The sequence below is a fragment of the Coregonus lavaretus genome, assembly GCF_964263955.1.
Source record: "Coregonus lavaretus genome assembly, chromosome: 19".
Taxonomy (NCBI): domain Eukaryota; kingdom Metazoa; phylum Chordata; class Actinopteri; order Salmoniformes; family Salmonidae; genus Coregonus; species Coregonus lavaretus.
Genome location: NC_140006.1, coordinates 3648695 through 3674428, shown reverse-complemented (window position 1 = coordinate 3674428; position 25734 = coordinate 3648695). Strand labels below are relative to the sequence as shown.

The 25734-nt window shown below is 42.3% G+C and overlaps 1 protein-coding gene across 1 annotated transcript in view; it reads left to right on the top strand.

Annotated features, from left to right (window-relative positions):
- LOC311146525 (DENN domain-containing protein 2A-like) overlaps nt 1–24406 on the top strand; it is a gene marked incomplete at its 5' end in the record, with an annotated part of 72722 nt that extends 48316 nt beyond the window's left edge. The window contains 5 exons of the mRNA XM_084183044.1: nt 1924–2101; nt 2252–2293; nt 2439–2547; nt 23115–23567; nt 23700–24406. Of these exons, the coding sequence (XP_084039170.1) occupies nt 1924–2101; nt 2252–2293; nt 2439–2547; nt 23115–23567; nt 23700–23731 (814 nt within the window). The 3' untranslated portion in view covers nt 23732–24406. The remainder of the gene's footprint in view (nt 1–1923; nt 2102–2251; nt 2294–2438; nt 2548–23114; nt 23568–23699) is intronic.
- Nucleotides 24407–25734: the final 1328 nt, after the last annotated feature.

The following is a 25734-nucleotide window of genomic DNA, read 5'->3' as shown; positions in this document are numbered from 1 at the left end:
TGCTTCTTCTTGAGCCACTCCTTTGTTGCCTTGGCCGTGTGTTTTGGGTCATTGTCATGCTGGAATACTCATTCCACGACCCATTTTCAATGCCCTGGCTGAGGGAAGGAGGTTCTCAACCAAGATTTGACGGTTCATTGCCCCGTCCATCGTCCCTTTGATGCGGTGAAGTTGTCCTGTCCCCTTAGCAGAAAAATACCCCCAAAGCATAATGTTTCCACCTCCATGTTTGACGGCGGGGATGGTGTTGTAGGGGTCATAGGCAGCATTCCTCCTCCTCCAAACACGGCGAGTTTAGTTAATGCCAAAGAGCTCGATTTTGGTCTCATCTGACCACGACACTGTCACCCAGTTCTCCTCTGAATCATTCAGATGTTCATTGGCAATCTTCAGACGGCCCTGTATATGTGCTTTCTTGAGCAGGGGGACCTTGCGGGCGCTGCAGGATTTCAGTCCTTCACGGTGTAGTGTGTTACCAATTGTTTTCTTGCTCCCAGCTGCCTTGAGATCATTGACAAGATCCTCCCGTGTAGTTCTGGGCTGATTCCTCACCGTTCTCATGATCATTGCAACTCCACGAGGTGAGATCTTGCATGGAGCCCCAGGTTGAGGGAGATTGACAGTTATTTTGTCTTTCTTCCATTTGCGAATAATCGCACCAACTGTTTTCACCTTCTCACCAAGCTGCTTGGCGATGGTCTCGTAGCCCATTCCAGCCTTGTGTAGGTCTACAATCTTGTCCCTGACATCCTTGGAGAGCTCTTTGGTCTTGGCCATGGTGGAGAGTTTGGAATCTGATTGATTGATTGCTTCTGTGGACAGGTGTCTTTTATACAGGTAACAAACTGAGATTAGGAGCACTCCCTTTAAGAGTGTGCTCCTAATCTCAGCTCGTTATCTGTATAAAAGACACCTGGGAGCCAGAAATCTTTCTGATTGAGAGGGGGTCAAATACTTTTTTCCCTCATTAAAATGCAAATCAATTTATAACATTTTTGACTTGCGTTTTTCTGGATTTTTTTGTTATTATTCTGTCTCTCACTGTTCAAATAAACCTACCATTATAGACTGATCATTTCTTTGTCAGTGGGCAAACGTACAAAATCAGCAGGGGATCAAATACTTTTTTCCCTCACTGTATGTGGCATCAATATGAGTCATTACAATGTATTCTAGTGTCAAAATTGACTACAAAGTGTAAATAGATAAAACGTGTACTACAAAGTGTAAATATTGGGATGCAAACCAAAAATTGAATACATTTCAACTATATGGTACAGGTGTTTTCTTTTTTTTTGCCCATAACCATGTGTGTGAGGTGTATACTTTTGTTTCAAAGTAGATTTGACTACCAAGAAACAATCTGTGTGACCCTGATTTAGCCAACTGCAGTAAAATGTTATTAATGAGACAACTAAAAGGTGTGCAACCATTTACATTGTGTAATTTATTGACGGTCCCTAACTAGCCCCGAGCTAGACTGTCCAAAGTCAAACCAACTCTGTCACGGTCTCACACCAGCAGGCTGAAGCTAATTGTGGAAAGAAGTTGCCTAGCCTAGGCAACCTCAAGACACAAGGTTAGACTGTTTAAAGTTATCTAGAAGGGTGAGAGACTGTAACTGTGTACTGTTTTGGCACAGTGAATGTACAAACGCTTGCCACGTACGAACACACACACACACACACACACACACACACAAGACAACTCTCCTTTGGCTACAGTCATGGCCGCTGAATTTCTTAATGAGTAAGCTAAAAAACTAGGCCAAATCAGTATGTTCAGCCCCCATTTAATGAACCTTTTTTAGAATGCAGCAAAGAATACAGTGAGTATACCATGAAACCTGTTGTGATTCAACTTGGAGGATAAATAACTAACTGTTAGATAACTTGAATCACTTACCATTTCTCTTCTCTGCAGTACTCTGTCTCAGTGCTGCCATGCAGTGGTGGCTCTACTCTACCCGTTCACCTGGCAGCACACCTACATCCCCGTGCTGCCCCCTGCCATGCTGGACATAGTGTGTACCCCCACCCCCTTCATCGTAGGGCTACTGTCCAGCTCCCTCCCACAGCTCACAGAGCTACCCCTAGAGGAGGTGAGAATACAACCCCTGTCTGGTGCTCAAATCTCAACAGGAGAATATACAGTATGTACTGTCGATATGTTTTGGGGTGCTGTAATCCACAAGGAATTGAAGTTTGATGGCCAGGACTCACACACCCTATCTGCTTTCCCTCCTCCACAGGTGCTGGTGGTTGACCTTAGAAACAGTCGCTTCCTCAGACAGGTACTGTTACTTCACAGATTACCCTGAAATACACAGATTTAGCCTAGTCCTGGACTCAAATGCAGCTTCATTATGTTCACTTCATCTAAGTCTGTGATATTTAGCTAATCATGTATATTGTGTTTCTCTTGAATGTCCATGTCAGCTGGATGATGAGGACTCTATCCTGCCTTCTAAACTCCAGTCAGCCCTAGAGACAGTCCTGGAGAGGAGGAGAGAACTGGCGTCAGAGCGAGGAGGACACAGTCCGAATGGTACAATTATATATTATACTGTTGTGATAACCTGCGCGACTGCTGCAGTCGAGAGCGAGAGAGAGAAAATAGTATCCTTTGATTACTTGTGATTGGCCGACAACAACAACAAGCTACACACGCCATTCTTGTGAAAAGCCTGAGCAGCAGCATAAAGTGGGACTACCCTCTGGCTCTGTGTGTGACGTGGCAAACAAGTTAGGAGATCAATGGAAGATGGAATTCAAATGACAGAATTAAAGTTAAATGAGAAGGATAGGCTACAACGACCAAGAGCCAACAGGTAGGCTGGTACTTAATACTCTGAATGGAGTTGTTGTTGTAATTGTGTAGGACGGAGAAAGAGCAGCCTATGTAGCCTCAGTTAGCCTACCCTGCTAGCTAGCTAGGTAACTAGTTAGCTTATGTAGCTTTTCTTCTGGGTTTGATGCAGTCAAAAAAGGTACTATGTAATCAGATTGATGATAAATAACCTACTTTGGCAGCTTGAAGTTAGAAACTAGTGCGAGTCAGCTTGGTTGCTGCTGTCTCTCTCTCCCTCGGCTCTCGGCTCGTGCATTAACGGCTTAAGTTAATAGCCTACCTTAAAACTTCAATTAAATGCAGAGTCTCAAATAGCCGACTGTCCCTTTTAATAGCCGGACAGCGGCACACATTTCAGCAAATAAACACGTTTCAAATAAACGCTGGCATTTCGCCCTCTAGTGGTGAAAGCAAAGAGGAGGATAATTATTCTGTCAAGGAAACATTTTTTTTCTTCTCGAAATAGAGGCATACTAAGACAAAAGAAACGTGACAGTTTGTAAATGATAACACATTAGTGCAGGAAATGATAGTCCCGTGTGGCTCAGTTAGTAGCGCATGGTGCTTGCAACGCCAGGGTTGTGGTTTTGATTCCCACGGGGGAATATACTTCTCCTGGGCTAAGAAACTCAAAAGGGGTGATAATATTAATTAACAGTAATTTCGATCTGAATGTGCAAATTGTCCAAACAGATACGCAAGGTAGATGGATTATTTTAAATATGTTATTGGACCATAAACAAATACGTCTCATTAACCTTTACGGACCAAATAATGATGATCCACACTTCTTTGAAAAGATATATAATAAATTATCGACCTTGCAAGCAATTCAAGACTCTATTATTATGATGGGAGATTATAATACTGTTTTAAATACCTCAATGGACCGTAAAGGAAATCACACTACAAACAATCACCCTCATGCTCTTAAGGAAATAGTGAAGGTCATGGATACATTAGAACTAGTAGATATATGGAGGCTTAAATATCCTGATCTAGTGAGATATACACTGCTCAAAAAAATAAAGGGAACACTAAAATAACACATCCTAGATCTGAATGAATGAAATAATCTTATTAAATACTTTTTTCTTTACATAGTTGAATGTGCTGACAACAAAATCACACAAAAATTATCAATGGAAATCAAATTTATCAACCCATGGAGGTCTGGATTTGGAGTCACACTCAAAATTAAAGTGGAAAACCACACTACAGGCTGATCCAACTTTAATATAATGTCCTTAAAACAAGTCAACATGAGGCTCAGTAGTGTGTGTGGCCTCCACGTACCTGTATGACCTCCCTACAACGCCTGGGCATGCTCCTGATGAGGTGGCGGATGGTCTCCTGAGGGATCTCCTCCCAGACCTGGACTAAAGCATCCGCCAACTCCTGGACAGTCTGTGGTGCAACGTGGCGTTGGTGGATGGAGCGAGACATGATGTCCCAGATGTGCTCAATTGGATTCAGGTCTGGGGAACGGGCGGGCCAGTCCATAGCATCAATGCCTTCCTCTTGCAGGAACTGCTGACACACTCCAGCCACATGAGGTCTAGCATTGTCTTGCATTAGGAGGAACCCAGGGCCAACTTCACCAGCATATGGTCTCACAAGGGGTCTGTGGATCTCATCTCGGTACCTAATGGCAGTCAGGCTACCTCTGGCGAGCACATGGAGGGCTGTGCGGCCCCCCAAAGAAATGCCACCCCACACCATGACTGACCCACCGCCAAACCGGTCATGCTGGAGGATGTTGCAGGCAGCAGAACGTTCTCCACGGCGTCTCCCTACTCTGTCACGTCTGTCACATGTGCTCAGTGTGAACCTGCTTTCATCTGTGAAGAGCACAGGGCGCCAGTGGCGAATTTGCCAATCTTGGTGTTCTCTGGCAAATGCCAAACGTCCTGCACGGTGTTGGGCTGTAAGCACAACCCCCACCTGTGGACGTCGGGCCCTCATACCACCCTCATGGAGTCTGTTTCTGACCGTTTGAGCAGACACATGCACATTTGTGGTCTGCTGGAGGTCATTTTGCAGGGCTCTGGCAGTGCTCCTCCTGCTCCTCCTTGCACAAAGGCGGAGGTAGCAGTCTTGCTGCTGGGTTATTGCCCTCTTACGGCCTCCTCCACGTCTCCTGATGTACTGGCCTGTCTCCTGGTAGCGCCTCCATGCTCTGGACACTACGCTGACAGACACAGCAAACCTTCTTGCCACAGCTCGCATTGATGTGCCATCCTGGATGAGCTGCACTACCTGAGCCACTTGTGTGGGTTGTAGACTCCGTCTCATGCTACCACTAGAGTGAAAGCACCGCCAGCATTCAAAAGTGACCAAAACATCAGCCAGGAAGCATAGGATCTGAGAAGTGGTCTGTGGTCACCAACTGCAAAACCAGTCCTTTATTGGGGGTGTCTTGCTAATTGCCTATAATTTCCACCTGTTGTCTATTCCATTTGCAGAAACAGCATGTGAAATTTATTGTCAATCAGTGTTGCTTCCTAAGTGGACAGTTTGATTTCACAGAAGTGTGATTGACTTGGAGTTACATTGTGTTGTTTAAGTGTTCCCTTTATTTTTTTGAGCAGTGTACATGGTGGAGACTCAATCAAGCTAATAGTCTTGACTACTTTCTTATGTCATTCTCGTTGGCACCAAAAGTTAAAAAAGTATTGATAGGGGACAGAATGCGGTCTGACCATCATATAATTGGCATATACAGTGGGGAGAACAAGTATTTGATACACTGCCGGTTTTGCAGGTTTTCCTACTTACAAAGCATGTAGAGGTCTGTAGTTTTTATCATAGGTACACTTCAACTGTGAGAGACGGAATCTAAAACAAAAATCCAGAAAACCACATTGTATGATTTTTAAGTAATTAATTTGCATGTTATTGCATGACATAAGTATTTGATACATCAGAAAAGCAGAACTTAATATTTGGTACAGAAACCTTTGTTTGCAATTACAGAGATCATACGTTTCCTGTAGGTCTTGACCAGGTTTGCACACACTGCAGCAGGGATTTTGGCCCACTCCTCCATACAGACCTTCTCCAGATCCTTCAGGTTTCGGGGCTGTCGCTGGGCAATACGGACTTTCAGCTCCCTCCAAAGATTTTCTATTGGGTTCAGGTCTGGAGACTGGCTAGGCCAATCCAGGACCTTGAGATGCTTCTCACGGAGCCACTCCTTAGTTACCCTGGCTGTGTGTTTCGGGTCGTTGTCATGCTGGAAGACCCAGCCACGACCCATCTTCAATGCTCTTACTGAGGGAAGGAGGTTGTTGGCCAAGATATCGCGATACATGGCCCCATCCATCCTCCCCTCAATACGGTGCAGTCATCCTGTCCCCTTTGCAGAAAAGCATCCCCAAAGAATGATGTTTCCACCTCCATGGTTCACGGTTGGGATGGTGTTCTTGGGGTTGTACTCATGCTTCTTCTTCCTCCAAACACGGCGAGTGGAGTTTAGACCAAAAAGCTCTATTTTTGTCTCATCAGACCACATGACCTTCTCCCATTCCTCCTCTTGATCTTCCAGATGGTCATTGGCAAACCTCAGAAGGGGCTGGCTTGAGCAGGGGGACCTTGCGTGCGCTGCAGGATTTTAATCCATGACGGTGCAGTGTGTTACTAATGGTTTTCTTTGAGACTGTGGTCCCAGCTCTCTGCAGGTCATTGACCAGGTCCTGCCATGTAGTTCTGGGCTGATCCCTCACCTTCCTCATGATCATTGATGCCCCACGAGGTGAGATATTGCAAGGAGCCCCAGACCGAGGGTGATTGACCGTCATCTTGAACTTCTTCCATTTTCTAATAATTGCGCCAACAGTTTTATGCCTTCTCACCAAGCTGCTTGCCTATTGTCCTGTAACCCATCCCAGCCTTGTGCAGCTCTACAATTGTATCCCTGATGTCCTTACACAGCTCTCTGGTCTTGGCCATTGTGGAGAGGTTGGAGTCTGTTTGATTGAGTGTGTGGACAGGTGTCTTTTATACAGGTAATATGTTCAAACAGGTGCAGTTAATACAGGTAATGATTGGAGAACAGGAGGGCTTCTTAAAGAAAAACTAACAGGTCTGTGAGAGCCGGAATTCTTACTGGTTGGTAGGTGATCAAATACTTATGTCATGCAATAAAATGCAAATTAATTACTTAAAAATTATACAATGTGATTTTCTGGATTTTTGTTTTAGATTCCGTCTCTCACAGTTGAAGTGTACCTATGATAAAAATTACAGACCTCTACATGCTTTGTAAGTAGGAAAACCAGCAAAATCGGCAGTGTATCAAATACTTGTTCTCCCCACTGTACATTACTCTTACTGAATTTCCACGTGGGCGAGGATATTGGAAATGTAATCAAAGCCTATTGGATGATAACTTGTTTTTAACTAGAACAGAGGAATTTATAACTGATTTTTTCCGACATAACATAGGTACAGCAAATCCCCATAATATCTTATGTTTCACCGAGTCGTGGCTGAACGACGACATGGATAACATACAGCTAGCGGGCTATACGCTACATCGGCAGGATAGAACGGCTGACTCCGGTAAGACAAGGGGTGGCGGTCTGTGTATATTTGTAAACAACAGCTGGTGCACAAAATCAAATACTAAGGAAGTCTCGAGGTTTTGCTTGCCTGAGGTAGAGTATCTCATGATAAGCTGTAGACCACACTATTTACCAAGAGAGTTTTCATCTATATTTTTCATAGCTGTCTATTTACCACCACAAACCAATGCTGGCATGAAGATTGCACTGAATGAGCTGTATAAGGCCATAAATCAACAGGAAAACACTCATCCAGATGCAGCGCTCCTAGTGGCCGGGGACTTTAATGCAGGGAAACTTAAATCCGTTCTACCTAATTTCTACCAGCATGTTAAATGTGCAACCAGAGGAAAAAAACTCTAGACCACCTTTACTCCACACACAGAGACGCATACAAAGCTCTCCCTCGCCCTCCATTTGGCAAATCTGACCATAACTCTATCCTCCTGATTCCTGCTTATAAGCAAAAACTAAAGCAGGAAGCACCAGTGACTCGGTTAATAAAAAAGTGGTCCGATGATGCAGATGCTAAGCTACAGGACTGTTTTGCTAGCACAGACTGGAACATGTTCCGGGATTCTTCAGATAGCATTGAGGAGTACACCACATCAGTCACTGGCTTCATCAATAAGTGCATCGATGATGTCGTCCCCACAGTGACCGTACGTACATACCCCAACCACAAGCCATGGATTACAGGAATCATCCGCACTGAGCTAAAGGGTAGAGCTGCCGCTTTCAAGGAGCGGGACTCTAACCCGGACGCTTATAAGAAATCCCGCTATGCCCTCCGTCGAACCATCAAACAGGCAAAGAGTCAATACAGGACTAAGATTGAATCGTACTACACTGGCTCTGACGCTCGTCGGATGTGGCAGGGCTTGAAAACTATTACAGACTACAAAGGGAAGCACAGCCGCGAGCTGCCCAGTGACACAAGACTTCCAGACGAGCTAAACCACTTCTATGCTCGCTTCGAGGCAAGCAACACTGAAGTATGCATGAGAGCACCAGCTGTTCCGGATGACTATGTGATCATGCTCTCCGTAGCCGATGTGAGTAAGACTTTTAAGCAGGTCAACATTCACAAGGCCGCAGGGCCAGACGGATTACCAGGACGTGTACTCCGAGCATGTGCTGACCAACTGGCAAGTGTCTTCACTGACATTTTCAACATGTCCCTGACTGAGTCTGTAATACCAACATGTTTCAAGCAGACCACCATAGTCCCCGTGCCCAAGGACTCTAAGATAACCTGCCTAAATGACTACCGACCCGTAGCACTGACGTCTGTAGCCATGAAGTGCTTTGAAAGGCTGGTCATGGCTCACATCAACAGCATTATCCCAGAAACCCTAGACCCACTCCAATTTGCATACCGCCCCAACAGATCCACAGATGATGCAATCTCTATTGCACTCCACACTGCCCTTTCCAACCTGGACAAGAGGAACACCTACGTGAGAATGCTATTCATTGACTACAGCTCAGCATTCAACACCATAGTGCCCTCTAAGCTCATCACTAAGCTAAGGATCCTGGGACTAAACACCTCCCTCTGCAACTGGATCCTGGACTTCCTGACGGGCCGTCCCCAGGTGGTAAGGGTAGGTAACAACACATCTGCCACACTGATCCTCAACACGGGGGCCCCTCAGGGGTGCGTGCTCAGTCCCCTCCTGTACTCCCTGTTCACCCATGACTGCATGGCCAGGCACGACTCCAACACCATCATTAAGTTTGCCAACGACACAACAGTGGTAGGCCTGATCACCGACAACGATGAGACAGCCTATAGGGAGGAGGTCAGAGACCTGGCCGTGTGGTGCCAGGATAACAACCTCTCCCTCAACGTGACCAAGACAAAGGAGATGATTGTGGACTACAGGGAAAAAAAGAGGACTGAGCACGCCCCCATTCTCATCGACGGGGCTGTAGTGGAACAGGTTGAGAGCTTCAAGTTCCTTGGTGTCCACATCTCCAACGAACTATCATGGTCCAAACACACCAAGACAGTCGTGAAGAGGGCACGACAAAGCCTATTCCCCCTCAGGAGACTGAAAAGATTCGGCATGGGTCCTCAGATCCTCAAAAAATTATACAGCTGCACCATCGAGAGCATCCTGACTGGTTGCATCACCGCCTGGTATGGCAACTGCTTGGCATCCGACCGCAAGGCACTACAGAGGGTAGTGCGTACGGCCCAGTACATCACTGGGGCCAAGCTTCCTGCCATCCAGGACCTCTATACCAGGCGGTGTCAGAGGAAGGCCCTCAAAATTGTCAAAGACTCCAGCCACCCTAGTCATAGGCTGTTCTCTCTGCTACCGCACGGCAAGCGGTACCAGAGTGCCAAGTCTAGGTCCAAAAGACTTCTCAACAGCTTCTACCCCCAAGCCATAAGACTCCTGAACAGCTAATCATGGCTACCCGGACTATTTGCACTGCCCCCCCACTCCATCCTTTTTCGCTGCTGCTACTCTGTTAATTATTTATGCATAGTCACTTTAACTCTACCCACATGTACATATTACTTCAACTAGCCGGTGCCCCCGCACATTGACTCTGCACCGGTACCCCCCTGTATATATAGCCTCCCTACTGTTAATTTATTTAACTTCTGCTCTTTTTTTCTCAACACTTTTTTTGTTGTTGTTTTTTTGTACTTTTTTGTTAAAAATAAATGCACTGTTGGTTAAGGGCTGTAAGTAAGCATTTCACTGTAATGTCTGCACCTGTTGTATTCGGCGCATGTGGCAAATAAAATTTGATTTGATTTGTCTGGGACACCTTTTAGTGTGCCTTTAGAGGCCATGCAATTCAGTACTCATCTCGAAAACAAAAGCAATTTAGGTCAAAAGAGTCCACACTAACAAAGGAAATAGAAGGTCTTTCAGAACAGATAGATAGCACTAAAAACTCTAACATAGAGGCTCAGTATAAATTAGGGGAAAAACAAAAAGAAATGGAGAAACTTATTAAAGAAAGATCAAGTGTAATATATTATAAAAATAAAGCAAACTGGATGGAATATGGGGAAAGTCTTCAACATAGGAATGCTACCAAAAATAATTTATTGAAACTGGTGACAAATGACGGAGTCACCCATGATTCATCAAATTATATTTTGAAGGAGGAAACAAAGTACTTTAAGCATATGTTTTCGTTTCAGTTGCCTCCATCTCCTCTAACTGAAGCAAATTGTAGAGATTTGTTTAACAGCCATGCAGAAAGACTCATGTGAACGTGAAATTACAGAGGGGGAACTTCTGGATGCAATTAAAGACTTTAAGTCCGGGAAAACACCAGGGTTGGATGGCATACCATCGAGGTATACCAAACCTTTTTTGATATACTCAGAGGACCGTTATTAGCATGTTTTAACCACTCCTATGTAAATGGTAGATTATCAGACACTCAAGAAGAAGGCCTGATTTCATTATTACGGAAACAGGATCCAGTCCATTTAAAAAATTGGCGGCCTCTTACACTTCAGTGTTGTGATGCAAAAACTCTAGCAAAATGTATAGTGCATAGAATTAAAAAGGTATTGTCGGAAAATATTCATTCTAATCAGACAGGTTTAATACATGGGCAATACATTGGAGATAATATAAGGCAAGTACTGGAAACAATAGAACACTATGAAAAATCTGGGAAGCCAGGCCTACTATTCATTGCAGACTTCGAAAAGGCATTTGATATAGTACGACTGGGGTTTATATATAAATGCCTGGAGCATTTCAATTTTGGACAATCTCTTATAAATTGGGTTAAAATCATGTATAGTAACCCTAGGTGTAAAATAGTAAATAATGGCTATTTCTCAGAAAGTTTTAAACTGTCAAGAGGAGTGAAACAAGGTTGTCCACTATCGGCATATCTATTTATTATTGCCAACGAGATGTTAGCTATTTAAATCAGATCCAACAATAATATCAAGGGATTAGAATCCAGGGCTTAAAAACAAAGGTGTCATTGTACACTGATGATTCATGTTTTCTTTTAAATCCACAACTTGAATCCCTCCACAGCCTCATAGAGGATCTAGATACATTTTCTAACCTGGATTGCAACCAAATTATGATAAATGTACTATATTACGTATTGGATCACAAAAAAATACAATTGTTACATTACCATGTAGTTTACCAATAAAACGGTCTGATGGTGATGTGGATATACTCGGAATACATATCCCAAATGAAATACAGTGGGGAAAAAAAGTATTTAGTCAGCCACCAATTGTGCAAATTCTCCCACTTAAAAAGATGAGAGAGGCCTGTAATTTTCATCATAGGTACACGTCAACTATGACAGACAAATTGAGATTTTTTTTCTCCAGAAAATCACATTGTAGGATTTTTAATGAATTTATTTGCAAATTATGGTGGAAAATAAGTATTTGGTCACCTACAAACAAGCAAGATTTCTGGCTCTCACAGACCTGTAACTTTTTCTTTAAGAGGCTCTTCTGTCCTCCACTCGTTACCTGTATTAATGGCACCTGTTTGAACTTGTTATCAGTATAAAAGACACAGGTCCACAACCTCAAACAGTCACACTCCAAACTCCACTATGGCCAAGACCAAAGAGCTGTCAAAGGACACCAGAAACAAAATTGTAGACCTGCACCAGGCTGGGAAGACTGAATCTGCAATAGGTAAGCAGCTTGGTTTGAAGAAATCAACTATGGGAGCAATTATTAGGAAATGGAACACATACAAGACCACTGATAATCTCCCTCAATCTGGGGCTCCACGCAAGATCTCACCCCATGGGGTCAAAATGATCACAAGAACGGTGAGCAAAAATCCCAGAACCACACAGGGGGACCTAATGAATGACCTGCAGAGAGCTGGGACCAAAGTAACAAAGCCTACCATCAGTAACACACTACGCCGCCAGGGACTCAAATCCTGCAGTGCCAGACGTGTCCCCCTGCTTAAGCCAGTACATGTCCAGGCCCGTCTGAAGTTTGCTAGAGTGCATTTGGATGATCCAGAAGAGGATTGGGAGAATGTCATATGGTCAGATGAAACCAAAATATAACTTTTTGGTAAAAACTCAACTCGTCGTGTTTGGAGGACAAAGAATGCTGAGTTGCATCCAAAGAACACCATACCTACTGTGAAGCATGGGGGTGGAAACATCATGCTTTGGGGCTGTTTTTCTGCAAAGGGACCAGGATGACTGATCCGTGTAAAAGAAAGAATGAATGGGGCCATGTATCGTGAGATTTTGAGTGAAAACCTCCTTCCATCAGCAAGGGCATTGAAGGTGAAACGTGGCTGGGTCTTTCAGCATGACAATGATCCCAAACACACCGCCCGGGCAACGAAGGAGTGGCTTCGTAAGAAGCATTTCAAGGTCCTGGAGTGGCCTAGCCAGTCTCCAGATCTCAACCCCATAGAACATCTTTGGAGGGAGTTGAAAGTCCGTGTTGCCCAGCGACATCCCCAAAACATCACTGCTCTAGAGGAGATCTGCATGGAGGAATGGGCCAAAATACCAGCAACAGTGTTTGAAAACCTTGTGAAGACTTACAATAAACGTTTGACCTGTGTCATTGCCAACAAAGGGTATGTAACAAAGTATTGAGAAACTTTTGTTATTGACCAAATACTTATTTTCCACCATATTTTGCAAATAAATTCATAAAAAATCCTACAATGTGATTTTCTGGATTTTTTTCCCTCATTTTGTCTGTCATAGTTGACGTGTACCTATGATGAAAATTACAGGCCTCTCTCATCTTTTTAGGTGGGAGAACTTGCACAATTGGTGGCTGACTAAATACTTTTTTCCCCCACTGTAAACTATCTCACTCCAAAAAAATGTAATAGAAAGTTAGCAAAAATAGATAAGATCTTGCTACCATGAAAGGTAAATATCTGTCAATTTGTGGAAAAATCACACTGACTAACTCTTTAGTATTATCCCAATTTACCTATTTGCTTATGGTCTTGCCTACGCCTAGCGAAAGCCAGACAAAATTAAACGGGCCTATTTATATAATGAATATGAATTAGGAGGACAGAAATAATTAAATATTAAAGCATTTGATCTATCACTAAAAGCTTCAGTCATACAAAAATTATACTTAAATCCGAACTGGTTCTCTAGCAAACTAGTAAGATTGTCTCACCCAATGTTCAAGAACGGACTTTTTCCCTTTATTCAGATTACAACCCCTCACTTTCAGGTATTTGAAAAGGAAATCATCTCCGAAATATTACTATTTCTAAAACAAGCCATAGAAAGTTGGGTGCAATTTCAATTTAATCCTCCAGAAATGACAGAACAAATATGGCAACAAATATTGTGGTTAAACTCAAATATACTAATTGATTAAAAAAAACTTTTCTTTTTTGAGAAAAAAAATAAAAAAGGTATAATCTTCGTAAATGATATTATCGGTAGGAATGGTGGAGTTATGTCGCACATGCAGCTAACAAAAACATATGGAAATGTCTGCTCTACTCAAAATTACTACCAAATAATTGCAGCCTTACCACAAAAATGGAAGAGGAAAGTGGAAGGAGGAAAAAGTAAGGAACTTGTCTGTCAGCCTTGCATTAAAGAACATAATTGGTTAAAGAAAATTGTGATAACTAAAAGAGTTTACCAGTTTCATTTAAGGACCAAAAGACTGACAGCCGTCCCATATAGATTGCAAAATAGTTGGGAAGAGATTTTGAAATACCGATTACATGGCATAGTGTTTATGAACTGATACGCAAAACGATGCCGGATGCAAAACTTAGAATTTTTCAATTTAAATTATTGTATAAAATTCTTGCTACCAATAGAATGTTATTTGATACAATCTTCCCAGCTCTGCAGATTTGGCTGTGAAGAAACAGAATCATTAGATCATTTGTTTTGGGACTGTCCATTTGTAGCTTGTTTCTGGACACAGGTCCAGGAATGGCTGAAGGATTGCAATATTTGCATGGAGCTGACCCTGCAGATAGCACTACTGGGTGATCTGAAAAGTCATAGTCAATCGATCAATAATATAATAATACTTTTAGCAAAGATGTTTATTTTCAATTCACAAACTGTAGAAAAAAATGAGAATAGAAAAGTTCAGAACTTTTGTAAAACATCACAGTACAGTTGAAAAATATGGCAAATAGAAATCCAATTTGGATGGTGTTAAGAGACAGATGGGAGGTGTTGAATGGAGCTGAAGGATGGGACTAATAACAACAACTAATAACAACAAGATAACTAGTGTAAGACATGCTGTGTCCATAATAAGTATATAAGTTATATATTGTGAGCTTTTGTGAAATAGCACAGTCAGAAAGATATGGCATATAGAAGCATACCAGATGGACATCATGAAAATGATCGGAGGAAGTTCAGGAGTAAAAACAAACAAAATATAATGAGTGACTGTGTCCATAAAATGTATATACAGTGGGGAAAAAAGTATTTAGTCAGCCACCAATTGTGCAAGTTCTCCCACTTAAAAAGATGAGAGAGGCCTGTAATTTTCATCATAGGTACACGTCAACTATGACAGACAAAATGAGGAAAAAATATCAGCCTGAGTTCTGTCTTTAATGAATTTATTTGCAAATTATGGTGGAAAATAAGTATTTGGTCAATAACAAAAGTTTCTCAATACTTTGTTATATACCATTTGTTTGCATTGACACAGGTCAAATGTTTTCTGTAAGTCTTCACAAGGTTTTCACACACTGTTGCTGGTATTTTGGCCCATTCCTCCATGCAGATCTCCTCTAGAGCAGTGATGTTTTGGGGCTGTCGCTGGGCAACACAGACTTTCAACTCCCTCCAAATATTTTCTATGGGGTTGAGATCTGGAGACTGGCTAGGCCACTCCAGGACCTTGAAATGCTTCTTACGAAGCCACTCCTTCGTTGCCCGGGCGGTGTGTTTGGGATCATTGTCATGCTGAAAGACCCAGCCACGTTTCATCTTCAATAACCTTGCTGATGGAAGGAGGTTTTCACTCAAAATCTCACGATACATGGCCCCATTCATTCATTCCTTTACACGGATCAGTCGTCCTGGTCCCTTTGCAGAAAAACAGCCCCAAAGCATGACGTTTCCACCCCCATGCTTCACAGTAGGTATGGTGTTCTTTGGATGCAACTCAGCATTCTTTGTCCTCCAAACACGATGAGTTGAGTTTTTACCAAAAAGTTCTATTTTGGTTTCATCTGACCATATGACATTCTCCCAATCCTCTTCTGGATCATCCAAATGAACTCTAGCAAACTTCAGATGGGCCTGGACATGTACTGGCTTAAGCAGGGGGACACGTCTTTCACTGCAGGATTTGAGTCCCAGGCGGCGTAGTGTGTTACTGATGGTAGGCTTTGTTACTTTGGTCCCAGCTCTCTGCAGGTCATTCACTAGGTCCCCCCGTGAGGTTCTGGGATTTTTGCTCACCGTTCTTGTGATCATTTTGACCCCACGGGATGAGATCTTGCGTGGCGCCCCAGATCGAGGGAGATTATCAGTGGTCTTGTATGTCTTCCATTTCCTAATAATTGCTCCCACAGTTGATTTCTTCAAACCAAGCTGCTTACCTATTGCAGATTCAGTCTTCCCAGCCTGGTGCAGGTCTACAATTTTGTTTCTGGTGTCCTTTGACAGCTCTTTGGTCTTGGCCATAGTGGAGTTTGGAGTGTGACTGTTTGAGGTTGTGTACAGGTGTCTTTTAAACTGATAACAAGTTCAAACAGGTGCCATTAATACAGGTAACGAGTGGAGGACAGAGGAGCCTCTTAAAGAATAAGTTACAGGTCTGTGAGAGCCAGAAATCTTGCTTGTTTGTCTGTGACCAAATACTTATTTTCCACCATAATTTGCAAATTCATTAAAAATCCTACAATGTGATTTTCTGGAGAAAAAAAATCTCAATTTGTCTGTCATAGTTGACGTGTACCTATGATGAAAATTACAGGCCTCTCTCATCTTTTTAAGTGGGAGAACTTGCACAATTGGTGGCTGACTAAATACTTTTTTTCCCCACTGTATGTATGCATGTATATATTATTTTCTTTTTTTCTTTAAAAAAAAAAAATCTTTATTTTATTATTTTAACAGGGAAAAAAACAGACTGAGACCTAGATCTCTTTTACGGCTGTGCCCTGTGTAAACATGTACAGTTTTAGAAATACAGTGGGGAGAACAAGTATTTGATACACTGCCGATTTTGCAGGTTTTCCTACTTACAAAGCATGTAGAGGTCTGTAATTTTTATCATAGGTACACTTCAACTGTGAGTGACGGAATCTAAAATCCAGAAAATCACATTGTATGATTTTTAAGTAATTATTTTGCATTTTATTGCATGACATAAGTATTTGATCACCTACCAACCAGTAAGAATTCCGGCTCTCACAGACCTGTTAGTTTTTCTTTAAGAAGCCCTCCTGTTCTCCACTCATTACCTGTATTAACTGCACCTGTTTGAACTCATTACCTGTATAAAAGACACCTGTCCACACACTCAATCAAACAGACTCCAACCTCTCCACAATGGCCAAGATCAGAGAGCTGTGTAAGGACATCAGGGATAAAATTGTAGACCTGCACAAGGCTGGGATTGGCTACAGGACAATAGGCAAGCAGCTTGGTGAGAAGGCAACAACTGTTGTGGCAATTATTAGAAAATGGAAGAAGTTCAAGATGACGGTCAATCACCCTCGGTCTGGGGCTCCATGCAAGATCTCACCTCGTGGGGCATCAATGATCATGAGGAAGGTGAGGGATCAGCCCAGAACTACACGGCAGGACCTGGTCAATGACCTGAAGAGAGCTGGGACCACAGTCTCAAAGAAAACCATTAGTAACACACTACGCCGTCATGGATTAAAATCCTGCAGCGCATGCAAGGTCCCCCTGCTCAAGCCAGCGCATGTCCAGGCCCGTCTGAAGTTTGCCAATGACCATCTGGATGATCCAGAGGAGGAATGGGAGAAGGTCATGTGGTCTGATGAGACAAAAATAGAGCTTTTTTGACTAAACTCCACTCGCTGTGTTTGGAGGAAGAAGAAGGATGAGTACAACCCCAAGAACACCATCCCAACCATGAAGCATGGAGGTGGAAACATAATTCTTTGGGGATGCTTTTCTGCAAAGGGGACAGGACGACTGCACCGTATTGAGGGGAGGATGGATGGGACCTTGTATTGCGAGATCTTGGCCAACAACCTCCTTCCCTCAGTAAGAGCATTGAAGATGGGTCGTGGCTGGGTCTTCCAGCATGACAACGACCCGAAACACACAGCCAGGGCAACTAAGGAGTGGCTCCGTAAGAAGCATATCAAGGTCCTGGAGTGGCCTAGCCAGTCTCCAGACCTGAACCCAAAAGAAAATCTTTGGAGGGAGCTGAAAGTCCGTATTGCCCAGCGACAGCCCCGAAACCTGAAGGATCTGGAGAAGGTCTGTATGGAGGAGTGGGCCAAAATCCCTGCTGCAGTGTCTGCAAACCTGGTCAAGACCTACAGGAAACGTATGATCTCTGTAATTGCAAACAAAGGTTTCTGTACCAAATATTAAGTTCTGCTTTTCTGATGTATCAAATACTTATGTCATGCAATAAAATGCAAATTAATTACTTAAAAATCATACAATGTGTTTTTCTGGATTTTTGTTTTCGATTCCGTCTCTCACAGTTGAAGTGTGCCTATGATAAAAATGACAGACCTCTACATGCTTTGTAAGTAGGAAAACCTGCAAAATAGGCAGCGAATCAAATCCTTGTTCTCCCCACTGTAGATAATATCACCATAATCTAAAACGGACATAAAAGTAGCCTGCACAATTTGTTTTCTATTTACGGAGGAAAAACAAGCCCTGTTTCTGTAAAGGAACCCTATCTTGAATTTGAGCTTTTTTCCCAATTCAGTAACATGTTTTTTAAAAGAAAGCCTATCATCTAACCATACCCCTAAGTATTTATATGCAGAGACCTGTTTGATTTGAGTACCATCCAAGCTAGTGTTTACAAAAGTGTTTCTAATTGAGAGTTTAGACCTTGAAAAAAACATGACATTTGTTTTCTTAGCGTTTAAAACAAGTTTAAGCTGTAAAGGAGAGCCCTGTAGTATCCTAAAATCAGACTCCAACTACATTAAAGCTTGGTCCGCTGTTGGAGCAATAGAGTACATCACTGTGTCATCTGCATATAAATGGAATTTACAATATCTGACATCATCACCAATGTTGTTTATATAAAGTGAGAACAATAGTGGGCCAATTATTGAACCTTGAGGGACCCCTTTAAGTAACTGTAAAGGGTCAGACTTGACCCCGTCGACCATGACGGCCTGAGTTCTATCTTTAAGATAGTCATAAAACCATCGACAGGCATCAGTGCCCAGTCCTATAGATGACAGCTTACTCAAAAGGATAGCATGGTCTACAGTGTCAAAAGCTTTTGACAAATCTACAAACAACACAGCACAGTGCTTTCTATCATCTAAGGCATTTGCAATATCATTTACAACAAGCATAGTGGCCGATGTGGTACTGTGTTTAGATCTAACACCAGATTGATTGGTGCTAAAAATACTGTTAACAGAAAGAAAAGATTGTAACTCTTTGTTGACTATAGATTCTAGGATCTTTGCCAGACAAGGGAGCCTAGAGATGGGTCGATAGTTAACCAAATCACTACCGTCACCTCCCTTATGTAATGGCAGAACAAAAGCTGCTTTCCACACCTTAGGGATATTTCCTGTGCTTAATGTTAGATAAAAAATGTGTGTCACTGAACCAGCAATGATAGGTGCAGCACACTTAAGTAAGTACGGGTCTAAATTGTCAGCGCCTAAGGATTTCTTAGTATCAATGGCACACAGGGCAGCTAGAACCTCTGCTTCAGTTATTTTCTGGAAACTAAAAACAGGGTTACCATTTTTCAGAGTAACGGTTGAAAAGCAAGACGAAAAATCAACTAACTGGCCAGTACCACAATGGCCACTTATCCTTTCAAATAAAAAACCAGCAGAGATGAAATGCTTATTAAAAGCATCACAAATATCATTTTTTTCACTTAGAATACAGGAGTCTGAGATAATTTGCTTAGGAAGAGAAACAGTAGAATTCCCCTGTTTCAGTGAATTAACGGTTTTCCTGAATTTTGCTGGATCTCCTGCAGAATCTGTCATAGCATTAAGGAAGTAATTTGATTTAGCCTTTTTGACAGCTGCAGTACATTTATTTCTCAATTGCCTAAAAAACAGCCAATCAGCTGGAGTACCTGTTTTCCTCGCCAAGGCCCAGGCCCGATTATTTTGCAGAAAAATACCTGACAATTCAGGAGAGAACAAAGAACTGGTTCGGTTTCTTACTCTGTGATTCTTAAGCGGGGTATGTTTATCAGACATAGAGGTAACAATAGAAGAGAAAAAAGCAAGGGCTAAAACCGGGTCCAGAAAGCAGCAAGTGGATAAAAGCTCAGAGTGATATAAGTCAAGGATAAAAGCTTGCTGTGAGAAATGTTTATAATTTCTGTTAGAGATTATACAGGGATCAGAGTGTTTCAGCCTGGTATCTCTAATACAAGCAATAGAGCAGTGGTCACTGATATCATTTGAAAAAACCCCACTAGCTGTGTATTTATGGGTGGTATTTGTTAGAATAATGTCTAGTAGAGTAGATTTGACTGGATTCTTAAAGTTGGGACGGGTTGGTTTAGTTATCAGCTGAGTTAGATTTAGCTCAGTACAAATGTCTTTTAATTTATCGGATACTGGTGAAAGCCAATCCAGGTTAAAATCTCCCAAAATCAGTAATTCAGAGTTTGCATAATTAGACAGTATATCAGATAATTTGCATAGAGTACAAGGAGGAGCTGAGGGGGGGCGATATACCCCTGCTAGAGTTAAATGAGCATTATTACCAAGTACCACATTTAAAACTAGACATTCATATTGCTTTGGAACAGAGGTTGATATGGACACAGAAACATTTAAGCAGCATTTTACATAAATCGTGATACCACCACCTCTACCAACTCTATCAGCTCTATAAATATTGTACCCAATCAACTGAACATCTGAATCAGGCACAGAATCACACAGCCACAATTCAGATACAATCAGTACATCAACATTTGATTGTGAGACCAAAATTTCAATAAAGTCCAACTTTTGGATCAGGCTTCTAGCATTCAAATGAATTATGCCCATGCCATTGCTACGGGAATTCATATCAGATGGAGTATCCAAGGTAGCACCTGAAGCTGCACTGAATGAGCAATAAACCATTTTCGGGCTATTGACAGAGCTCAATTTTATGGGGACAAGATTACTACTAACAATACCTCTCTGCATGTAAGTAGTATTCGCAATACGGTGATTGGACAATAATCTAGGAATTGCAGAAAGGTTGTTAGCTGTAGTTTGTTCCATATTTGCAATTGAGGGACTAATTAATGAAACTGGGAGAGGAGCATTGAACATAGCCTGATAGGGGAGCGTACAATCCCAAAAGTCAACCCCCGAAAATACACAACGTCAGGTATCAAAGGCTCTACATGAGGCAAGAGTAAGAGACATGTTGGTGGAGAGGATGCTGGAGCCATACCTGTTAAGATGTAAATTGTCCCGAAGAAATAGACCTGGTCGGTCTGTATAAGCTGCAAAGTTATCCACAAAGGAATTCCCATCGTGCAGCAGTATCCCTTAAGCCATGTGTGTAATTGGCGTATACGACTAAAACCATATCCGTGTAGCGTGGGGATGGAAAAGGACCGGAAACAATGCACTGCTTCCTAGATTCCAGCATCGTATTTATCAATGTTTTAAAATCGTCTCTCAATTTCTATGACTGCTGGAGTTTAATGTAATTTGACCCAACATGGACAATGACAGTTGAAGCGGCGGAGTGCTTGCTAATAAGTAGCGGTAGCATGGAATTTAGGTCAGGGATCCTAGCGCCAGGGTAGCAGAAAGTCTCAGCTTTCCGGATTGAAACGTTTCGGACCATGGATGAACCCACCGCGAGAACGGAAGGACTACAGATGGGTTTATTGGGTAAATGACGGGGCCTCTCCCGGGTGATCTGCCTCCTAGCAGGTTGAGGGGGGCTAGCAGCTGAGACTGACGACCTAGCGGTAGGCAAGGAGCGCAGATGAGTGTGCTTGGGCACTTCCACCTGAGAGTGAGACGGCAGCAGTAGAGATGTAGCGGAGGGACCCTGTACAGTATGATTGGAATGCACTTCCAGGTCTTCCAGGACCTTGAATCTCCTCCCCAATTGTAGTACTTCCGAAACATTTGATGGATTCCGTTTCCTGGAGTGCTTTACTCCCCGGACAGCAATCCAGGCATCCTGAGGTGGAGCAGAAGGGGTGGAACAGACCGGGCCCTTCGTTTTAGCTCCTAGCCTGGGCCATGGCTCATTTAAGGGAACCGAATGGAGTTTCTCCGTTACAGGCTCAGCAGAAGTGGAGGTGCCAAGCCAGGGGCAGGTGACGTCGTCGATTTTGGAGGTGGTTTGTGCAACCATGGAGTCCAGGAGTTCTTCGTCCTCCTTGATCTGGCGCAAGACAGATACTCTCCCCTTCAGCTCAGCAACTCTCTGGCTCAGGTACTGGCAGGTGGTACATCCAGGGGTGAGCGAAGCCATGAGAGACACGTCACCTCCGTCAATGTTAAAACATAACAGCAATGGCGGAGGCGGCAGCAGCAACAGCGGCTCCAGCAATAACAGGAGGCTGGACCAAACACGTTACCTTCTTCTGGTAGGAAAGGAATGGCTTTCCCCAAAACCTTCTCAAGTAAATGTTAACTTCAAAGTAGCGTATGCCTGCCTGGCAGAATTATACTGTGATAATTTGCATCAATCCAGTGGCCATTTGTTTGGCAAACTCTGCAATCACATGAGCGCTACAGCAACGAACTTGACAGGTGTGTGGAGGCGGGGTCTGACGATAATGCAGAAAAAGAAAATATATATACAGTATATGTGTGTACATATGTATGTATGTGTGTATATATATATATATATATATATATATATATATATATATATATATATATATATATATATATGTGTGTGTGTATGTATGTGTATATATATATATATATATATGTATATATGCGAGAATAAAAACATATGGGGGATTGGAAGTGATGCTGACAATTTGCAATATTAAAGCTGATCTACCCCCTAAAAAAACAAAAAAACATTTATGCACTCACTACTGTAAGTTGCTCTGGAAAAGAGTGTCTGCTAAATGACTAAAATGTAAATGAAGAAATTGATTTAAACACTGGAATTAAACATTGAAGTATGCAAATTAGCAAAACCTGTGTGCATTAAGGATATAGAGTCCTGTCTCTAATAAGTGCCTGTTGTGTACAGTGATTTAAGCAAATAAACACCTGGGCTATTAATTGAAGTTTTACGGTAGCTAAAAATTGGCTTTTCTGCTGGTTCCCTCACTTGGACGGCTCAGATCAGGTCTGGACCCGACCGGGTCTATACAGGGCTGTGTCTGGTTGTCCTCAGTGCCGTTCGGACCGGGTCTCCATATTTAAAATGTTTATTTATTCGGGTAGGGTCCAGAGAGGAAATCCCTGGGTCCATTTCAGAACGGGTCAAACTTTTTAGACCCTCGAGACCATTAGTTTGAGGTCAACAGACTATAGTGTTTTGTACTGTATCAGTTTTGACACACCCTTTCTCTCTCTCTCTCAGACTCTGGCCACCTCAGCACCGTTGTGTCCGAGGCCTTTGTGCGTTTCTTTGTAGAACTCGTCAGCCACTATCCGCTCTTCATCACCGAAAGGGAGGTTGACGCCTCCTCCCCTTTCTCCTCATCCTCCTCCCCCATCCCCTCTTCCTTCCAACGCGAGTCCTTCCGTAAGTCTGTCTCATCTAAGAGTCTGAGGCAGTTCCTGGAGGTCTTCATGGAGACACAGATGTTTGGCCTGTTCATCCAGGAGAGAGAGCACCACAGACAGGCACTGAGAGGTACGGGTCAAAGGTCAGAGTTCAGATTCAAAGTTCTAAAGCTTTATTGTCCAACTTTGGATAACACAAAGTTTGTTTGTTTTTCTACAGGACTGTTTGAGGTGAGGGTACAGGAGTATTTGGACTCAATTCATGACAATGAGCATCGCAGGTTCAACAAGTTCCTCAAAGGACTGGGTAAGGATTAGACCATTACATTGGAGAGTATGAACTGAGTGTTATTTGAGTGTGAGAAGACAAGCTGCTGCTCATATTGTTTAAGTATGTACCTGTGCTTAAAGTTGTTTTATTTAATTTTTTTACCTCCAGGAAATAAAATGAAATTCCTGTCCAAAAAGTGATCCCCTCTCGACCAATAATCTGTTAAACCAGTAGCCTACAGCCAGATGAAGATGGGACTGGACACAATAATGACTGAAGAACCAAGAGAACAACTGACAATGAGCTTATTGTGACTGAGGCCATGTCTAGACTTGACAGTTAATGCAGTTTTTGTATTCTGATCATGGAGTTCTGATCATAGAATTCCGAATACATTATTTAATTTTTATTTAATTTAATTTAACCAGGGAAAATCACCTTGAGACCTAGCTCTCATTTGCAAATGTACCCTGGGAACAATACAGAAAAGTATACACAATTTAAAAAAAACTAATTCAATAAATAGCAAATATTATATACACAATAAACAATCAAACAAAACAAACACATTTATAAATATAAAAATCCCTAGCCTTTCTCCTATACTTACACAGAGACAACAACACATCCAAATGAAATGTTACTTGGAGATTATTCCACATGATAGGGGCCTGGTAGGAAAAGGCAGATTTACCCAAGTCTGTGGATACACGTGGAGTCTCCAGCATTAACCAACCCTGTGACCTAATGTTGTTATCCGAGTTTCTATATTTCATCAATGATGTTAACTAATTTGGTAGTTTATTGAGTAAAGCTGTATGAACAAAAACAGAATAATGAAGTGACCTACGTGTTTTTAGCGAGGTACAACCAACTTTATGATAAAGGATGCAGTGGTGAGTGTCAAAACTGTCAGAGGTTATAAACGAAGTGTGCTATGATAGATTGTGTCCAAGGGCTTCAAAACACTGGTAGCTGCATTCATGTATATAATATGGCCATAATCTATAACAGGAATAAATGTAGACTGAATGATCTGTATTCTACTATTTAATGAAAGGCAAGCCCTATTCCTGTAGAAGAAGCCCAACTTAATTCTTAATTTCTTGACTAATTCATCAACATTATTTTTAAAAGTTAGCATTCGTATACACCTACACTTAAATGTGTCTATCGTGTCCACATGAGTTCGGGCTTGCATTTATGAAGCCAGCAAACACGTTCCTCACACGCTAGAAACATATTTCCTCCAATGTTATAATGAAAAGGTAGCTAGCTCTGAACACAATCAGACCACCTGTCTTTTTGATGTGATCCTCATATTCTGATAGCAGAAGTCACATGTAAGTGTCAAGTGTAGACATGCCCTCACGGACACATGTTAAAGCTACAGGATCACATGAAGCCTGCAGTGTGTACATGATAGACACACTGCACATGATAGACTCAACAGAGATAATCCTGTATACTGGGAGACTGTATAGCACAGCCTGTAGAGAGAGTGGCATTGTACTATATACTGTACTTATCCAGTCTAAATGATCCAGACTGCATTTTTTATGAGTCCACAGGAGGGCAGTAGTTCATCTGATTTTAACATGGTACTACAGCATATGTACAGTCGTGGTCAAAAGTTTTGAGAATGACACAAGTATTGGTCTTCACAAAGTTTGCTGCTTCAGTGTTTTTAGATATTATTGTCAGATGTTACTATGGTATACTGAAGTATAATTACAAGCATTCCAGAAGTGTCAAAGGCTTTTATTGACAATTACATTAAGTTTATGCAAAGAGTCAATATTTGCAGTGTTGACCCTTCTTTTTCAAGACCTCTGCAATCCACCCTGGCATGCTGTCAATTAACTTCTGGGCCACATCTTGACTGATGGCAGCCCATTCTTGCATAATCAATGCTTGGAGTTTGTTAGAATTTGTGGGGTTTTGTTTGTCTACCCGCCTCTTGAGGATTGACCACACGTTCTCAATGGGATTAAGGTCTGGGGAGTTTCCTGGCCATGGACCCAAAATATCGATGTTTTGTTCCCCAAGCCACTTAGTTATCACTTTTGCCTTATGGCAAGGTGCTCCATCATGCTGGAAAAGGCATTGTTCGTCACCAAACTGTTCTTGGATGGTTGGGAGAAGTTGCTCTCAGAGGAAGTGTTGGTACCATTCTTTATTCATGGCTGTGTTCTTAGGCAAA